This window comes from Drosophila mauritiana, chromosome 3R, assembly GCF_004382145.1.
Source record: "Drosophila mauritiana strain mau12 chromosome 3R, ASM438214v1, whole genome shotgun sequence".
Taxonomy (NCBI): domain Eukaryota; kingdom Metazoa; phylum Arthropoda; class Insecta; order Diptera; family Drosophilidae; genus Drosophila; species Drosophila mauritiana.
In genome coordinates this window covers 17,730,529-17,749,635 of record NC_046670.1, presented here as the reverse complement: position 1 = coordinate 17,749,635, position 19,107 = coordinate 17,730,529, and the positions used below count along the sequence as shown (strand labels likewise).

The window sequence follows — 19,107 nt, the reverse complement described above, 5'->3', positions numbered from 1 at the left end:
GAAAATCGATTCCACATTTTTCATCACTGTTTCTCATAATGTGTTCTTATTATTGTTAAACTACAAATGGAGCAGTTTCTAAAAGGTTTGCCCAAAGTGGAGCTCCATGCTCACCTCAACGGTTCCTTGGGCATCAAAAGCCTATGTGATCTTGGCGAGCGATTGTATGGAAACTCCTCTGAAGATTTCCTGAAGTTGTGCGCGCGCTTCAGTCAGTTTGAAAAGGATATGGATGCATGCTTCGAGAAGTTTGCTTTTGTGCATGAGTTGACCTCCACCCGGGATGGTCTGCGATTTGCCACAGAGCTGGCTGTTCGGGATTTCGCTGAGGACAACGTCCAGTATGTAGAACTGAGGACCACTCCCAAGGCGAACGAAAACTATTCACGCAGGGATTACCTGCAGACCGTGATCGATGCAATCAAGGAAGCTAGCGAAACGTATCCAGAGATAACAGTCAAACTACTGCCCTCCATCAATCGAGCGGAACCAGTGGACGTGGCTGAGGAAACAGTTTCCCTGGCTGTGGAGTTGGCACAGGCTCATCCAAATCTTATCTTAGGCATCGATCTAAGCGGTAATCCAGGCAAGGGGCGGTTTTCAGACTTTGCTCCTATTCTTGCACAGGCCCGAGATACGGGTCTGAAATTAGCTATACACTGTGCCGAGATCGAGAATCCATCGGAGGTGAAGGAAATGCTGCAGTTTGGAATGTCCCGCTGTGGACATGGAACTTTTCTTACTCCCGAGGACATTGAGCAACTTAAACAACGAAGTATAGCCATTGAATGCTGCCTCACCAGTAATGTTAAGTCGGGAACAGTGCCAAGCTTGGAGGAGCACCACTTGAAAAGAATAATGGAGGCAGATGCACCCAAGGTTATCTGCACGGACGACAGCGGCGTTTTTGATACCACATTGACAAAGGAGTTTCTGATTGCTGCCGAAACTTTCGGTCTAACCCGTGAGCAATGCATCGATTTGACCTTGGAGGCAGTGCATCATTCATTCGCCAGCGAACAGGAGCAAATACAGATGACGGATAGGGTGGAAAACTACGCAGTCATATACGCCAAATAAATAAACTGTGACTGCCCTAATTCAAATAAATGGGGCTTGTATGTAACACCATATACCAACCTGATCCTTATTTGTCAAAAATTGTGTTTTACCTTTTAATATCATTCTTTTTATTCAATATGTAGAAGTATTTAGTTACAAGTTTGTTCATTAGTTATGTTCATCCTTCGTACGTACATATGTGGCTAATAAGTTTTTATGTTTTTCTCGTTTAATATCATTCATAATTGAATTCAAGTTTTCTTTTCATTACTTTATGTTCTCGTTTCTGCCGTTCTGTGTGGCTTAGTTGGGGTTTAGGCATTCAAAATACAATGGAGTACAAGCTTTGGTCAATAGCGGGCTGTTAAACTGCACCAAGTGAAGTGGACGATCGAAATCTAAAGAAACCAAGATAAGACTTAAAAGATCGGAATCCGTTTAATCTGTTTAATAGCACATTTTGAAACAAACTTTTTGGGTGAAGACATCTTTATAGTAGGCCCACTTCATCCACTTACCCAAGCCTGCAGATTAGCTTTCAGTTGAATTGGTTTGCCTGCCTGGTATTCCCTATATACAGTTTATCTATATTTTATACTTTTAGTTTGGTTTCTGCTTACTGCTGTGTTTCTACATGAGTTTTACTACTGTATCCAGTTCATTCCATATGCCGAGCTTCAAGGAACGACCGACTTAGGAGTTTATTTATATCGTATAGAAGTGTTTTTACCCCAACTAGAGAGTTCAATTACAAATCTATATATTTATATAAAGGTTTACATTTCTACAATTTGGAAAAATTCTACTAGTTGAAAATGGTATGGTATGGATTTTGCTGTTGTATTCGACTTTATTTAGGAGTTCGGGCATAAGGTTTTGGTATTCTTGCTTTTAAGTATGTATAATTTTGTTAAAATGTACGGCCTGGTAAAAGTTTAGCTTGCCAAGGCTTATAAAAAAATATGTCTTGTTTACTTACTGGCTCATTATAAAAGTCGACCATTTTTGGGTAATATCATATAGACAGCTAGCCTGCACATATATAAAAAATGCGCCGTATAAAATGCCTCGAACTTGCGCTCTTTTGGTTGTTGTGCCATTTTCTGCGGATTTGGAAGGGCTATAGGTTATGGTACGTGTATATTATTTATCTATATTTATTTTCAATGTAATGCTATTCTCGTTAATTGCATGCCGTATTAATATCAATTTTGATTTCAGATTTGTAGTCATCGCAGCCTTCCATTGAAGCCAATTAGTTGAAACTATGTGTGGGTGTGTGCATTTTGGTGTGAGGAAGAGACAATTAAATCGGGTCGAATTGAGAAATAAAACGTTTTCTTTTTGCTACATAATAAACTTGTTTTATTTTTTTCACAAAGAAATTAGCATTAATCGTATTTTGTATAATAATAATAAACATAAAAATCTAATGCATTGTTAAATCAAATGCTCGAATGCAATGCTGTCCAAATTGTAGTTATTTAACTTGTGCCAATCGCTCGCGGTTTACAAAACTAAAGGTTTCGCTCTGTGTTTGTATACTTGAATTTCTCCGTGTGTTCGAGTGTGTAACTACAAAATATTCTCGTAATTAATTAATTACTGTTTATTTATATTTATATGTATGTATATGCTTTAATATATATTTATATTTATATATAATTTATAGTTTTACTTGACGCCAGCTCTAGCACATGCCATGCCTTTTAATTTCCGCCATCCTTCCTTCTTTCATTCTTTCTTTTCTTTTTACAACAAATTACAAATGGTTTATTTATGTCCTTAGCTTAGTTTACAAGGTTCTGCTGTCGAAAAAATTTTACAAATTTTTGCTTCTGCGGTATGCTTTATATTTACTTGAAATCTTGGTTATCTATAGGGCTTTATCGTATTGGGCTTTATTTTGTTTTTACACTTTAGTTTGCGAAAATTTTAAACCAATAGCCGAGGGGTTTTCTGATTTTGCAAATTCAAAATGACCCACTTGTTTTTGCCTTTGGCATACAAAGAAATGCTTGCTCATTTCGCTTCTTTATACGTTTACAAGTTTACAGGGAGTTTTTCGTACAGTTTAAGTTTTATTGTTTACAGTTGTGGTTGTTAAATATTGATCCTTTTTAAGTGGAATTCGCTTTAGGTTTTTAGTTTTCGACTTGTATACCCAAGTGTCTTACATGCGTGCAAAAAATTGTTACTGTAAAAACTGGGCGTGTGTAGAATACGCCAGCATACGTGTAAATTTCACTGTGCCACGGCACTTCCGCTACTCTACACATGTATTTTACATATACATTATATCTTTTTTTTTAAAAACGTTTTCTTCACGTCAAGTTCAAAACTAAGTGTAGTACATAATTCTATATGCGTGTATATATGTTTAAATATTTATAGGGATTCGCTGGCTTACACTAACTACTACAGCTAAGCAGCTCGCTGTGTCCTTTGTGTCTGTGTGTGTGTGTAGATGTGTTGGTGTTCGTGTCGGTGTGAGTGTGGGTGTCCTGTGTATTTTACACGTCAAATGTACACGGCGTGTAGCAATGTGTTTAGCCTACAGAAAGCATCTCTACTTGCATTGTTCACTCCGTATCGAACTTGAGAATCCTAAATACAATGCTCATCTATGGATTATTTAAATTAAAATTATCAGTGCATTGCGCTCTAGAGACAGGCAGTTGACAAGTTAATAACTAAAAGTACCAAACAAATAATACCGAGCCCTGCTTGCGCTGTCGCTTGAAATGCGCTCACTTGTTCAGAGACAGGATAATACGGGTGTTGCAATGTGGTCAGGTTCAATGGGATGGATTAGGGGTAATGGTAAATGGTGAATGGTGAATGATTAATGGGTAATGGTAAATGGTTAATGGATGGATGTGTGTGTTGGGGGGAAATGTACAGAAAATTACAAATGTTCAATGACTGGTATCCTTTGCTTGTTATATACAAAATACGACAACGACAACGACGACGGTGACGACGACAACAACAACGACACGACAACGAATTTGTGTGTACAAAAATATGCATAATACACTTTACATTGATCTCCAAAAATTGTTTTACATTGGATTTTTGTGTGTTTCGACGAAACCGACAAAAAAGTCTAAATTCGATTTTCTTACCATCTCTCGTTTTCAGTATTTTCAGTATTTTAGTATTTGGAATAAGGCGTCGCGAAGTAATCTAAATTTATATCAAAAATGTACAAAATTCTTGGTATTGTTACTTTTTACAATATTCGTTCGTATGTATACATATACAGTTTTTGTTTGCAATTTACAAGTGTTTCGATGACGTTTTAAAACAATTTTATACACTTACGTGAAGGAAGGGTTGGTTAATTATTTAGTATGCCGCACAGCGAATGCATTTCAAGCTTCGCAGGGAGCAACAAGCGCTTTCTGTCTAACATAACAAAGTTAACTCTCCACCTGATGTCGTTCAGTGTGAAGTTGTGAAAGCATAGTGTCGATTAAAATCATATTTATACATATACATATATTATACATTAAGGTGGGCTAGCAAACATAAAAGGGTCTCGGAAAATTTTGGAAAAAAATTGGTTTATTTTGATGGTTACTGTTTTAAAATCCAATTATTATCATTTTTGGCTTACTTGGCTAACAGGTTCTTTTAGCTGGCCACCAGCTGAACGACATCGTCGATCAGTGGTAACCAGCTAATGTGTATAAAATTATAAATACATGCGTGAAGTTTAGAATAGAATATGTATGAGTTACTTGCGACTTAAAAAAAATTTACAAAATAAAGTATGTATACATTTTACAGTGAAACATTTGAAAATTACATGGTTTACATGGTTTGTTGTTTGGGGTTTTTTTATACAAAATTTTTACATAGTGCAAAAGCAACGTGAATGGGCTGAAGAGTCGTTCATTTTGTAGGTGTATGCAACCGAGTGTGCGTGAGGGGGCGTGGGCGTGTCTCGTGTGTCTCTGTTTTCATTGTGTCTTGGTAGCTGCTGGCTCCAAAAACATTATTACTCTACATTCTACACTAAGTGCGGCTTCTGCTGTTATCCCTCGTATATATGTTTGTATATTAGAAATGGTTCCTCTGTCTGCACTTATAAATCGTAGGCTAATTCATGCAGCCCGCTTTTTAACTTTCTTTTTTTCAGCTCGCCGGCTCTTCAGTTGTCTTCTTACTAATTTACAGTCGAAACATTAATCATTTACAGATAGACTCGCTATATAATAATTAATTTATACAAAGTTACAACGAAAATGTACGCAGACAAATCTGTTTCATTGACATTTTACATTACATTCATTACTTGTTCTTGATCGCGATTTACTACGCATTTTTGTTTTCTTTCATCTTTGCAGTTCATGCCTTTTTTTTACAAATTAAATATGCGAGCGCATTTTACAAATATTTTGAAATCTTTTTTCGTGAGAACGTTATTACTTTTGTTCGTAAAAATACAAATTTCTTTTAATTTTAGCTGTTAAGCTCTTTTGCTTTCTTGCTTGCCAGTGTGCTTCTTTGTTTGCTATTTGTTTTTCTAGCTTGGCGCATGAGTGTTTTACTATCCTCTTTGCAAATCTTCGAGTGCAGCTCCATTTATCGCTGCTTTTCCAATAAATAAGATTACATTTATATGTACTTGTTGTTTATGTTTAGCTCTACAGCTCCTAAAAACTATACTGCGATTCGAGAAGGAAGTTTCCTTTGACTGCCTGGCTTAATTTGTTATTTCCTTTACAGCACAACGTTGCCGTTGGTCGGTGGTCCAATGGGACCCAAGCCGCTGTTGACAGCGCCTGACACCACCGAGGACGAGGACTCGGAGGCGTCCGGGGAGGAGGGCTCCACAATCATGGCGCTGCCGTTCTCCTGCACCGAGCAAATGGTGGGTGAGGCCAGGCTGTTGGTAGTGCTGGTCGTGGTGGTGCTGCTGCCACTGGTGCAGGCGGTTACCGATGCCGAGGTGACACCACTGCTGACTGCCGCCGCCGACGAGGAGGCCGGCACTCCTCCAGTTCCTGTGCCCACCGTTATGGGATTGGTTATCTTCATGTAGTACTTCTCCAACTTGGCATTGATGTGCTTGCCGTAGGTGTACTTGCGCAAGGCGGCCATGTGGGGCCGGATCTTAGTCATCAGCTTCTTGAGCTGCGTCGGCTCCGATACATCGATCATTTTTTGGACCACATAGTTGGCATACTGATCCTTCATCATCACGTGCAACGCGCTGCGGGGTGAAAATTAGTTTTGGTTAAGTTAAAGCTAAAAAGGATTCAATTTCCGGGCGGGCACTCACTTGTCGTTGAAGGTGCAGACCTCGTCTATGAGACCAGTGCGTTCTCCGCGAGTGGCATGGGTAACGCATTTCTCCACAACGTTTGAGGCGAACTTGTGCTGTGATAGCACCAGAACTTTGCCGCGCACGCTGTTGATAAGAATCGACTTATCCTCCTGCTTGCCGTGTTCTATAAAACAAATATCAAGGTAAGTTGATGTCTTGTCCATAAGAAATGTATGTTAAATTATCAAGTGATAGCTTACCAAGCACATGCTGAATTACGTAGTTGCCATATTGGTCCTGAATCAACTGTTCGGTGTGCTCGTGCAGTTCGTCCAAAATGGGCGTGGTCTGTTCGGCAGTGCAATGCTCGAGGATCCTCTGGATCACCCGGCATCCATACGGATGGGTGCTCAGCGAGTAAACCTGACCCTTGAACGCATTGATGATGAACTGCAGCGCCACGGGGTCCACGCACTCAATGCACTTTTGCACCACATGATTGCCATTCTGATCCTTGACGCACTTCAGCACATGTCCGTCCAGTTCGTGTACGATTTCCTGCTGCTGCTCCGGCGAGATGCTCTCCAGAGCCTTCTGGATCACTCGGCAGCCATACATTTGCAGCGCCAGCTGCAGCACATGACCCTTGACCTGCATGCCCAGCGTGTTCTTCTGCTCGGGAGTGCCGAACTCAAAGAACTTCTGGATGACATAGTTGCCAAAGACATCGGTCATCAGGCTATAGGCTGCAGCCAGGATCTCGCTGAACACCATTTGCTTCTCGGCAGCGGTGGCCCGCTCCAACTTCTGTTGTATAAACCGCGAGCCGTGCTGATCCTGTGAGAACTCCACAATGTGGTTAGCGAGATCGCGTAGCTGAAGATTTGGATACCGCTGGTTGCGGAAATCCTCGAGAAGGCGAGATCTTCCTGGCTGTGGGGCACCTCCCACTCCGCCGGCTGCTGCTGCCACCGCCGCTGCTGCCGCTGCCGTGGCAGCCACCTGACGCGAGTTGGCGGCCGCTGCTGCAGCCGCCGCAGCTGCCACAGCTGCCGTACCCGGAATGGCCAGGGGATTCGAGAAGATCGAGCTGTTGGATCCGAACATATTGTTGGCAGCCGCGGCCACCGCTGCCTGGGCAGCTGCTGCAGTCGCCGGCAGACCAACGGCGGCCAGCTGCTGTTGCTGCTGCTGCCGCTGGCGGGACTCGGCTCCAGGTGCCCGACTGCCCAGGAGACAGGATTGCGCCGATGGCGGCGGTGTGATTGGTGCGCCCAGCGGACTGGCCGAGGCATTGCCCGCTCCCAGGGCTCCGTAGGCTCCGCTTGCCGCTCCCGACATCGCTCCCGGCCACTTGCCACGCGCTGCGGCGGCTGCTGCGGCAGCTGCTGCTGCCTGGGCCACTGTGTTGTTCACCGCATTGGCGGCCGCTGCCACACCGCTGCTGGTGTAGTCCATGGTCGAGGGACTGAAGGCGGAGGTGCTGCGGTCGAAGGAGTCGCGGCGACCCGTCAACGAGCTCGTGTTCAAAGCGAGGCCTGCAAAAATTGCAAAGGAAAAATGCATTAGTTAATGGTAAGCTATTTGTAAAGGTATCGAAGAGAATGAATGGTTTGTATGGCAGGACTTAAACTAGAAAGATTAAAGTAAGATACATGCATGTGAACTTAATCATGTTAGTTGCACCTTAGTTAGTTGCTTAGTTCAGCACCACCCAGTCATAGTCAACAGCCGCAGTGACAATCAATCGGGAAATGGAAAATCTAAACCCCGTATAAAGCTTGACGCATTTTCATCCATCCGGCTCACAGCCTTCAGCGGGATATAAACTCGAAGTTGTCCCAGATATAAAACTCTCTGACGCAACTGTGCCATTATCCTTTCCGGTCGGTCACCAATGCCGCTCCGTAATTAATCGAGAGAAGCGAGGAGGCGGCTTTGATGCGCCTGTAAAACTTAATTGCCCGCTTCGAGGCGCAGCTGTTGGCTTAGTTTTAGTCACTTAGCCATTTGGCATTTGCAGTGCAGACGATAGACATCCCTCTCTCTCTTTCCATTCCACCCCCGCCCGCGGACATCCATCTCCGTAAGCCATAATGTACAGCATTAATGGTGCGCGCACATGAGGCAGCCTGCAATCTGCGAGGATATGTAAAAGGATACAAGTGGGCGGCCACAGTGAGTGGATGTAGCTGGGCGAAAGACGGTGCCAACTTGATTGATGTCGTAATCTGTCACTGGCATTTGATTTGCCATCTAAGCGGCGAAAGTGGAGAAAGTACAGAGGGAATAGAAAGCGAGACGTTCAGGGATTTGCAGGCTGAGTCGCCCAATTCCCTGCGACCAATGAGCCGGAAATGTGCGACTCAGCGAAGAGCGAAAGTTCAGGCTGCAAGCCCTCGGCCATAATAAATTCCTTTCACAATCTGCCACATTCTGTTGCACTCTGGTGTCCGTAAGAGCCAACTGCAGATTAATTGCTCAAATTTGTATTGAGAGGGCGGTAAATACGCCATAAGCGTGGCCAGGACACATTAAGTTATTTAGGAACTATTGCAACAACGGCTGCGCGAAAGGGTTGCGAAATTCCCAGCTGGCTGCAGGTGAATAAGGGATTGGGTGCCACCGGGTTTCCGGGGCGGGTGGAAAGCGGTGGTAATGGCAAAGGAGAGGCAAGGCGAGGCGAATGTTGTTAATGTCAACACAGTGTGCGCAATTTGTTGACCGAGTTATTAAGCAATTTGTTGAAAGTTGCGGAATGGGGCTGGTAAATAATACACAATGTTGGTGTTTGTTGCTGAAAACTAAAGTGGAGCAGTGTTAGCAGGTGTGTAGTGTAGCGCAGAAATCGATAGTTAAAGTAACTTGGGGAAAATGTCTCAATTTTCGAGGAAATTGTATGTAACTACTTTAACAATAAAGTTAATAGATCGATTTAAGTGGCTGAGCTCTGTTATTAATAATTACTTTACGTTGAGCCTGCAAGACGTTTGTTATTTCCTTAAGTAATCCCTTTAAATTTCAAGGATAATGAGACATTTAAAACCCACTGCAATTCTTGAGCAATTAAAGCGCGGCTCTGTTTCCGTTACTTTGAAGCAGCTCTTCAGCACTAATTACATTTCATATAATGCCCCTTAAACCGTTTTTTCATAGCCTACTTAACAGCGCTTACAAAGTTGCCCGAGCCGAGAATAGTTTTCCAGCCACGCCCACTGACGACCTTCCTCCCGACATTTAAATGACTCGCAGTTTTTATGCGTTTTCACTTTTTTGCCCCTCCTTGTGGAGACGCAAATAGGAGTGAGTGGGACGTGTGCATAATGTGCACGTGTGTGCATTTATAATTCATAAAATCATTACATTAAGCTAAGGACGAGCGGCAGGCAAAGTGTCTAGTGCCGTCTCCTTCGCGCCACTCGGCCGCTCTCTTTCTATTTGCGGAACGTGTGCATAAACCACAGAATGTCGCCTGCAATAAACTTGGCGTCTTTTAATGCCACCCACCGCCCACATCAGCAGCAGCCATGGATCCACATGCACTGCGAGAAATAAATGAAATATAACTCAAAAATAAATGACAACTCTCTTTGTTCGCTTTGTTACTTCGAACATATTCAGAGCTTTATACAATATTTAATCTTTACATTATTTTATTTGAATTTGCAACTGAATGATGCTAACCACGCTTTGGTTGAGTGTACTGCAGTTTCATTTGGCAAAGTGTCTCCCAAATGGAGGGCTGCTCCCACTCTAAGCTGATTTGAGCTGAGACAGACGGTCGTCGGGCAGGCCCTGAATTAGTGGATGGGTGTGGATGGAATTGGGGAGTGGGGAGTGGGAAGCGGCAAGGCTGGCCCCATATACACTGCCAAATGCCGCCCAGCATCCCCCAACCAACACGAAACACCCACCACCCGCTGCGGGGTTGGGGGGCAGTTGGCAGCACAAATTGCATGAATAATTCCCTTTTAAATTGTGCAACTACACGCACCTAACCGAAACCCAAAACCATACCAGGCAAACGCATGGCCAGGAAATAAAATAAGCAGATGGAAAGCATACGCCAGGCGCAGTCGTCGTGGAAAACTCACCCCCCTCCCCCCCAAAAAACACTTTCCTCGATGCAAATTGTTTGTGTTTTTCCGCCGTCTGTATTTGAAATTTAGTCTGTCCCCTTCTGCAATTTCGGCGAAGTAGAGAGGCGCCAAATTAGTTGCAATTTAAATGCAAGAATTACAAACTTTTGCCGCCTTGCCCCGCTGGCTGTCATTAAACTAAGCATTTCACTCGGGATTTCCCCGTTTAATGCCAGAACTTTTAACTGCGAGTTGGCAATTAAATTCTAGCAACTGTTGTAGACAGATAAAAGTTTGCCTTTATGCAGTTAAACTTCGATTCCAGTGCAAAAGTATCAATCTTCATAAAGATAATTTATAGATATATAAAGCTGTAATTACAATTAAGTTTTAATATAATGAAGTTTTATGCAGCTAAGCTACAAAGCTAAAGTGTTAATTAACAAGAGTTCTTGTGGATTGACACTGTTACATCGATCTGTACAGCAGTAGAATTTGATTTGCGTCACGCATACGCCGTGTGGCACACATCATTGAGACTTTCATTAAGCGTAAAGTGCACACACGACCGCCACGCCAACACTTCCCGACACCGCAGCAAGTGTCATCCGTGTGCTGCATGTGATCCAAGCAGGGAGGCCGCCCCTGCTGCTCCTCCGCCCTGTAAGCCAGCATAGCAATTGACATTTTACAAAATAAACGAATTCATTTGCACAAAAGGCTGCCGCAGAAGGGAGGAGGTGGAGCTGCAGGAGGAGAAGCTGCAGGAGAAGGAGGAGCAGAGGCAGGGAGCTGAAGGATAAAGCAGCTGGCTGGCAGGACGAACAATGTGCTGCATTGTATGCAGAGTGGTTTCGTTGGCTGGGCGTTGCATTCGATGGGTTGCCTTTCACTTTTCCAGCACCCCTGTGTGATGCAATCACATGTTGCCAACATGCGAAAGGTGTACATAATAATTTAGCAGGCAAAGGAGGATGTTCCTGCTGCTATTGCTTCTGCTGCTGCTGCCGCTTCTGTGCTGCCCCCCCATTGTTTTCAAGGCAATACCCAAAATGGGTATGGCGGTTGCAAAGTCAAGCTGCTTTCTGCTTCAGCCTCTGCCCCGCCCCCTCCCCCCTCTCTTGACAATCCTGGCCTGGTCCTGGAACCCAGCAGTCACATGCCACCCTTCTTCGTGCCCGGCCAAGGCGCATTAACGTTTGTAATTGCAGCTTGTCTCTGACGCAGAAGGGGATTCGTTCAACTGATATCCAACTTGCCACCCTGGGCCCGTGTCTCTTCTTACCGCCCCTCCGCCCCCTCGCCAGCCTACAGTCAGCCACTTAAAACAATATAATCTCCATTAAAAAGCCTTTTTGACATTGCACACAGTCAGAGACAGTCAGACTGGCAGACAGACAGATAGTCGGCTAGAAAGAGGGTAGCAAGGGTGTTCACTGTACAACATCGATTGCACAACATAATGAGTGGGCTGCTGATGAGGTGGCCTCCTGCCTGGATAACATGCCGCCTGCACTTGTTAGTGGGGATTTGTGCCAGCGGAGGACAAACTGTGGGCGCCATGTGCTAATTGTAATTGAGATGCGAATGCGCAAGTGGAAATGGTTACACTCGGGCCAAAAATGCCATCAAATTTATATTTGCAAATGTATAATCGATCAATAAATATTAAATATAATCAAATATTCAATGCACCTAGCATCGTTTCCTTCCCGATTTGAATAGGCATTTAATGTCTTATCATCCGCACGCTTTTCCCTCAGTGCAACTAATCCAAATTGGTAGTAGAGCGGCACATGTGAATCTGCGAATGTGGCACACTACTCGAGAGACCCTTAGCCTAATCACCTGGCATCATCACGGTGCTCGGGGCAAAGCATGTCAGGGCTTGACTTGCGGTCTCGAGAACGGATTGCGTTCGATTGAGTTTTCCCCAGCCACTCGAAATCCGAAATGGATTACTTAACCGGAGGACTTTTGCAGATCGCAGCTCTTAAAGCCCGTGCTTAAAATTGCAACGTTGAAAACAATTTCAGTGATAAAAGCAGTGTGGAAAACAAAAAAACGAAAAATATATAAAATACGTAATCACTCATACGTCATGTGAAACAACAGTGTGCAAGAAGAGAAAACTGGAAACTTCATTAAACTGCCATATGAGGCAAAATGAATTAACGACATAATAATGCCAGCTCCCGCCCGTCAGGCGGATGGACGGATTCGACTGCCATAGTCCGGAAAATTCGTTCCGTTAATGGAAAGAGCGTTTTTGCATGCGGTCGGGAAATAAAAACCGGTAGGTGGAAAGCGTAATAATTGATTTCGCCTGATTGTTAATGGAGTTAATGGAGCTGTCCACGTCTGATGTCCGTACCGGTGTGCATGAACTTTCGGTTTTAAGGAACTTTAACGCGTTCCGTAAGCTGCAGTTTATGTTTATGGATAGAAAGCAAGTTAACCAAATTCGGAGTAATTTAAAAGCTGTACACTTTTGTTGCCTAGCTGTAGTTAATTAATATAATTTGAAATTCTATAAGTCTACAACAATTGCACAGCAACAACAAAGATTAGCCATCGCCAACATTTTCCTTTTAGAACCGGCAAGTATATTATTGCAAATTGGTAGTTTTGGGCCCACCCAAACTCATGGACAAACTTTACCGCTCTGGATACCTAGGAAAATGAGTGTGCACAGCGTATTAGCTTTTAAAAGTTAGTAAAACTAAATATGAGAAATATATAAATAAATCAAAGTATACGCCTAATTATTACTGCCCTTTATATTTCCACCTAGAATTTGGTTCTGCGCTGATGCAATTTTATATGATTCTATACCCAATGCATTCGTTATTTTGTTTCCTTCTATATATTTAGTAGGAGTCTCTACCCAAACTCATCGCGTTACGTTTAAAATTGCATGAGTTGGTCTTCTATTCTAGACTTCTGCAGTTGTTGTCGCTGCAGTTGCATTTTAGTTGAAGTTGTGAGCCGAAGTTGCTGGGGCATTGGCAATAATAACATTTTGCGTGCTTGCATGCAATTGTTGTTAGTTTTCTCCTCGATGGCTCTTCTGTGCATTAGATATGTATGAAAAACAGGGAAATTTACTGACACAAACAGTTGGTTTTCATGGCTTGCCATGGTGTAGAATTGCTTTCTCGACTGGGCAATGCTAGATTCACGCATGCCCTGTAATTCTAACTTGGGGAGCACTAAATGGTTTGCTTTGGCAATAGGGAAATAATATTATTCTAGGATATTCCCTAACTATGCCTTGTACTTTTTGAAATATAGTAACACCTCGCAACTTTTTGTATTAACAGCATTTACTTTTCGATCTATAATAGCGTTGCTGGCTTGTTTTACAGAATGTAGAGCAACAAAGCACGCAAAATAATCGAAATAAAAATTCAATATTATAAATTGCACGATTATAATTGCATAGACTTGCAATGGAGCTGACAAGTTGCAATGACTTCCCCCCTGTAACCCTTTGTTCTATTATTATTGCCCAGACACACATACATATTCAAAGGCATTTGGCAAGCCCGAATATATTTGCTATTTACGAGCTCAGATCCTTTAAGTACAAAGAGAATTGTTAGATAAGCAAAGATTAATGGCTATACATACATACATACAACAAGGGAGTGAATTTTATTGGGTATGTTGATGAAGATGTGCAACACTTTACACTAATTACAATTTCAGTCACTCAACACTGGGCGAAATGAACGATTAAATGGCTGCATTTTGTGATGATAATATTGCACGAAATTCATCAAGTCAAGGTAGTACATTTTTACATTACTCATTCGCACAGTGTGCCAGTTTGGTTAGGTGAATATTGCACGAAATTCATCAAGTCAAGGTAGTACATTTTTACATTACTCATTCGCACAGTGTGCCAGTTTGGTTAGGTGAATATTGCTCATACGCCATGTAACTTTATGTTATAACCTAAACGTTAGGTTATCATCAATTGATTTGAATTGATTTGAAATTCATCCATATAATCGCTCATTTTCACCCACTGCCAGTTAGGTTATATACAAAGCAAAGGAGCACTTACCTCCGACACTGGATCCATTCTGCTGCGAGTAGAGATTCTGTTGGGCCGTCTGCGGCTGCGGCTGATACAATTGTGGGCCCTGCGGGGGCGGGGGGCCGGCACGGGTGGCGCCCGGGGGCACCAGAACGGGGGCGGGGCTAACCAGACGCATTGGCGTCCCGGTGCGGGGTCCTCCCATCAGCAAGGAGCCCGTGTGATCGAGGAATGCCGGGATGACCTGCAGCAGCAGTAGTAGTAGCACGATGGTCACGGTATTTTACACGGTTCGGATTTCGTTTTTGTACAGGGGGTTAGATTTTTGTTTGGTTTTGTTCATTGTTTGTTGGTTATGGAAGCGTGTTGTTGATGATGTGAGTATAAAAAAGAGAAAAGAAGAAAGACAGAGCATAAATATACAACGTTTTAGGTCAAATTAACTAGTTATGGTTACAATTACAAGGGGAGCTTTACATCATAGTACAGTTTAGTTTTTTTTTTTGAATTTACAAACGTACAGTTGTGATCCCTACTAAATAAACCGCTTAATATGCAAATAGCTTATGTTTTTATGATCCCAACATTAAAATAGCAATTTAATATGCTACTGTACGATGATTACTTTAACTTAGTTTAACTTTAGCTGTGACCGCGAGTGTGAAGCCTTTGTTACAGTCAATTGGCACCTGTCATATGTACAGCACCATCATATGGTGCCACCAGTGCCTCCACGTATGTACATACGATGAATGCTTCATTGTGTGGGACATTAACACGGCGGCAACTGTGCGGGATGGATGATAATGTCCTGGCTATATATCTCACCTGATACGGCTGATTCTCGGCACCCTGCTGAGAGGGGGTGAGGGGGCGGCGCGGCTGCGTTCCCTGTTGCGGAATCAGATTGCCCGGATACATGCCCCATGGCGCTACGCCGTAGTACGGCATCTGGGCGGCGGCAATCATGCCCATATACGGGGCAGCCTCCTGGCCCGGATTGATGACGTAGGGCGTGGACTGTTGGGCGGCATAGGCCGCATTTTGCGCCTGCTGCTGGGCGGCCAAAAATTGTTGCGACGCGGCCGCCATGTGCATCTGTTGCTGCTGCTGCTGCTGTTGTTGCTGCTGCTGCTGTTGCTGCTGCGACTGCTGCAGCGATCCGTTGGGAACGGGTGGTGCGCCCACCGCTGCCGCAGCACTCGCTGCCGATGTGGCAGCTGCTGCGGCTGCTGCTGCGGCCGCTGCATTTGTGGCAACTGCTGCAAGGCCCGGATTCTGCGAGCGAAACAGTTGCTGCGGGGTAGAAAAGAAAAGAGGTCGAAGGTTACGTTATCAGCTCATCATTGCAGCCATGGTGAGGGTTAAAAGCCCTTAGGAAGTAAGTACCTTGAGTTGCATTAAAAACACACTTAAAGTAAAATCGAAAATGATCAAAGTACCCAATAAAACAAGCTAAATCTGAATTGGTTTATTTAATTTCTCTACCATTTCCCATTTTATTCCATGTAATGACACTTCCTGGTATAATTCGTTTTGGCTTATGGTAAAGTCTAGCCTAATAGGGCGCCACATATTGCGTTAAGCCGTGATTATTAGTCATATCAAGTAACCGCCCCGTTGCCCCATACATACATACGTACATAACCCGATGGCATCTGCTCGTGTTGTTCTAGCAGAACACACATATGTACATACGTGCACCGGTAACATGATAAAGTGTTTTCAATTGGAAAATTAAATCAAATCCAATCAAATCAGCATGAAGAATGCAAAGAAAAAAGAGAGTGAACTAACAAGGAGCTAAAACGGGAAAACGCATGACTGAGTGTTGTGTTACTTGTTTTTCACCCCCAGTGCTCCACATGTCCTCCTTCATTTTTCTCCTATTTTATGCCTTGTCTCTGGCAATGTGAATATATCATCACCAAGAGCAACAGCCACTCAGAAAAAATCCACTAGAAACTACATGCATAAATTGCGCTATCGAAGGTAAACCGGATCTGAAGCTCATTTTAGCTGTGCGTATGATTCTGATTAATTCGTTATGTATTTAACAATGCATAGTAAATGGAAATTCATAGAAATTTCCCTTCCTATAGGTATACCTTCCACTTTGATGTAGTCAAGGCATTAGTGCCTTTTCCCCTGGAATTCAATGTATTTGTATTATTATTCCCCAGGAAAGTCAGCTTGAGATTGTGCAAAAGGCATAAATTTGCAGTCCCCTTTGGACGCACCTGGAGTCGTAGCCGAGCATAAGGATATGTGCATAACGGCTTCAATGACTCTGCCACGCCCCCACCGAAGACAGTACTCCCTCGATGGGGTCTCCTGTCGATTTCTTACACGGCGAATTGAGGGAAAAACAAAGCGAATCTGAGAAACCAACTGGGATGACATTAACATTAAGGAAAAGAAAGAAATAAATGTGAATTATTGATGAATGCTGCAGGGCGCGGGCAACAGTAAAAATAAAACCAAACAAAAAGGGCAAATAAAACTGAAACGTGGCAGGAAAAAATGATGGCAAAGTAAAATAATAATAACACGCAAAAACTTTTCGAAAACAACAGACGAACGCAACACGAACCGGGACAAGGTTTTCCACGCCAAAATGTGAAAATGTGGCGAAGGCGATAAAAAGCAAATATCATGGCCTGCATACTTTTTGGGCGCGTGATGCGTGAACACAGCACTCAGGACACAGGACACAGGACTCAGGGCAAAGGACTCGGAACTCGGGGAGAGTCCGGATCCAGGACGGCCCACGAGCATGAAATAATAATCAGAAGCCAAATAAGTGTTGAAATCTGAACCATCGGTTGCCATGGCCCCCCAAAGTCCTCGTCCCAGGGTTGCTGCTAACTGCCTTTCGCCAGTTCCTCTTCCCTTTACGATTATTAAAACGAAATTGAAAACAAAGGGAAAGTGCGTGAAACTGGAGATGGGACGAGCCGAGCAGTCGGAGAACTTATGTAATTTCACGCCCGTAAAGTATGCAATGCTTTGATTTAGTTGCCAAGTGATGTAAGTGCTGCTCACAAAAGGGGCTCCTCTTTCTTTCTTTTACACTAAGAGAAAAACATTATATATATATATTTTTTTTAAAGCTTCTGTTCTTCCCCCTTTCTTTAATTCGAAAATGCGTTATATAACTGGGCTGTGACTTTAATGGCCCTATAAGTTGGCATTCCCGCAACCCGCTGCAATACCCAGTGATTTATGCAAATGGCCGGTTCAGTGGCAAATTTACGATCCGCACATGACACACTCGAGTTATTGTCCTTAGGCTAACATTACTCAGGACAAGGGAATTATGGGTATTATGGCGCAAGGATTGGTAGTTCAAGAGCAGATTGGCGGCAACAAGTGAAGCGCTGCAAGCCCAGCGGCGAAATTATGGAAAAATGTTGGCCAAGTTTCCGTGGCGTCGTGTGGCTCCCTTTTCGCATTCCCTGGTATTACCACAACCCCGCGTTTTTCACAATTCTTTTCCACTTATTTTGGCATTTCTGGCATCATTCCGAACCCTGCGCTCTGACATTTTTATTTCATTTCATTTGCACATTACAAGAAGGAGCAGGGGGCAGGGGGAAGCGTGCTTAATAAGCTCCCTGGTGTACAATTTTCAGCGCTCGACTCGTAATGGAAATTATAGCTGATGTCATACACAGGGGAAATGCTCCGACTGGGGTCGCCTTACCGCTGCCCTCACTAAGTGCACTGAGAAAAACGGGTAATTGTTTTCGAATGGGAAATCTACATTGGATGATTGATAGAATTAATTTACTGTCTAGAATAATTAATAAGTATTTCTAAATATCTAGCATTCCTATGAACTCTATTTGGTACTATTAAGCGTGTATTTTTACTTCTGTTTTAGTTCTGTGACGCCCTTCGAGTGAAAGTGAGTCAACTAACTGTGGCAACATGCCCGCCCACCACCCGAACCAGCTCCACCCAACTTGTTGCAAGTGGGTCGCCAGCGGCGGGAGTTCGCTGGAGTTGAGTGGGTGGTGCTGGTGGCAGCTCTTAATGTTGCCTTCGGCTCTGGCCTGAGTGGATTAGTTAGTTGGGAGTAAGCAACAGCAGCAGGTGGGACGCACTCAGCTAGTTGATTTATAATTATGGCCAGGCAGCGGCATAAAGGGAAAAAAGCGGCAGGAAAACAGCAGTGGCAACAGCAGAAACGCCAGAAAGGCAAACAAAACGCTCGAGAACCTGGCCAAACTAACTGGCCTGGCTAACTGCCTACCTCACCTTGTCTGCGGAAAAGCCGGAAAGTTTCAAGTGGCATATACACAAAGTTGTTCGGCTTGATTTGCTGCAATTGGAGGGTTTTTCTGTTTCTGTTTCGGTTTCTATTCTCCGCTTTCGGTTTTCCCTTTCCTCTGCTTTCCACCAGTTGACATAGTTTTTTGTTGTTCCGTGTGACGGGAATAAGCTCAAGTTGGATTCAGCAGTTGGTCAAATTATTTCGAATTAGTTTTCACATTTTTCCCCGGAAGTTTGGTTTTTTTCTTTTTGGTGCGGGTAAATAAAGTTTTATTAAATTAGTTTGAAATACTTATATTTCCGGTGTCTTTAAGAGATCTCCGCGTCAGTACATTATATTAACTTGAATTCCCTTTTCACTTTGA

At 43.4% G+C, this 19,107-nt stretch overlaps 2 protein-coding genes across 10 annotated transcripts in view; one reads left to right on the top strand and one right to left on the bottom strand.

Annotated features, from left to right (window-relative positions):
• The first annotated feature begins 38 nt into the window (after window positions 1-38).
• Window positions 39-2,417, top strand: LOC117146125 (adenosine deaminase-like protein). Its single transcript, XM_033312130.1, has 2 exons — window positions 39-2,194; window positions 2,284-2,417. The coding sequence occupies exon 1, from the start codon at window positions 67-69 to the stop codon at window positions 1,078-1,080; it is 1,014 nt and encodes a 337-aa protein (XP_033168021.1). The 5' UTR covers window positions 39-66; the 3' UTR covers window positions 1,081-2,194; window positions 2,284-2,417.
• Window positions 2,418-3,982: 1,565 nt separating this feature from the next.
• LOC117146122 (maternal protein pumilio) overlaps window positions 3,983-19,107 on the bottom strand; it is a 168,944-nt gene continuing 153,819 nt past the window's right edge. For 8 of the 9 annotated variants that reach the window (XM_033312120.1, XM_033312119.1, XM_033312122.1 and 5 more), the window contains 5 exons: window positions 15,293-15,760; window positions 14,492-14,708; window positions 6,601-7,878; window positions 6,356-6,524; window positions 3,983-6,286 (listed from right to left, as the gene is read on the bottom strand). In XM_033312120.1, coding sequence (XP_033168011.1) covers window positions 5,794-6,286; window positions 6,356-6,524; window positions 6,601-7,878; window positions 14,492-14,708; window positions 15,293-15,760 — 2,625 coding nt within the window. In that variant the 3' untranslated portion in view covers window positions 3,983-5,793. The remainder of the gene's footprint in view (window positions 6,287-6,355; window positions 6,525-6,600; window positions 7,879-14,491; window positions 14,709-15,292; window positions 15,761-19,107) is intronic. The other variant, XM_033312121.1, reaches the window with a different exon arrangement.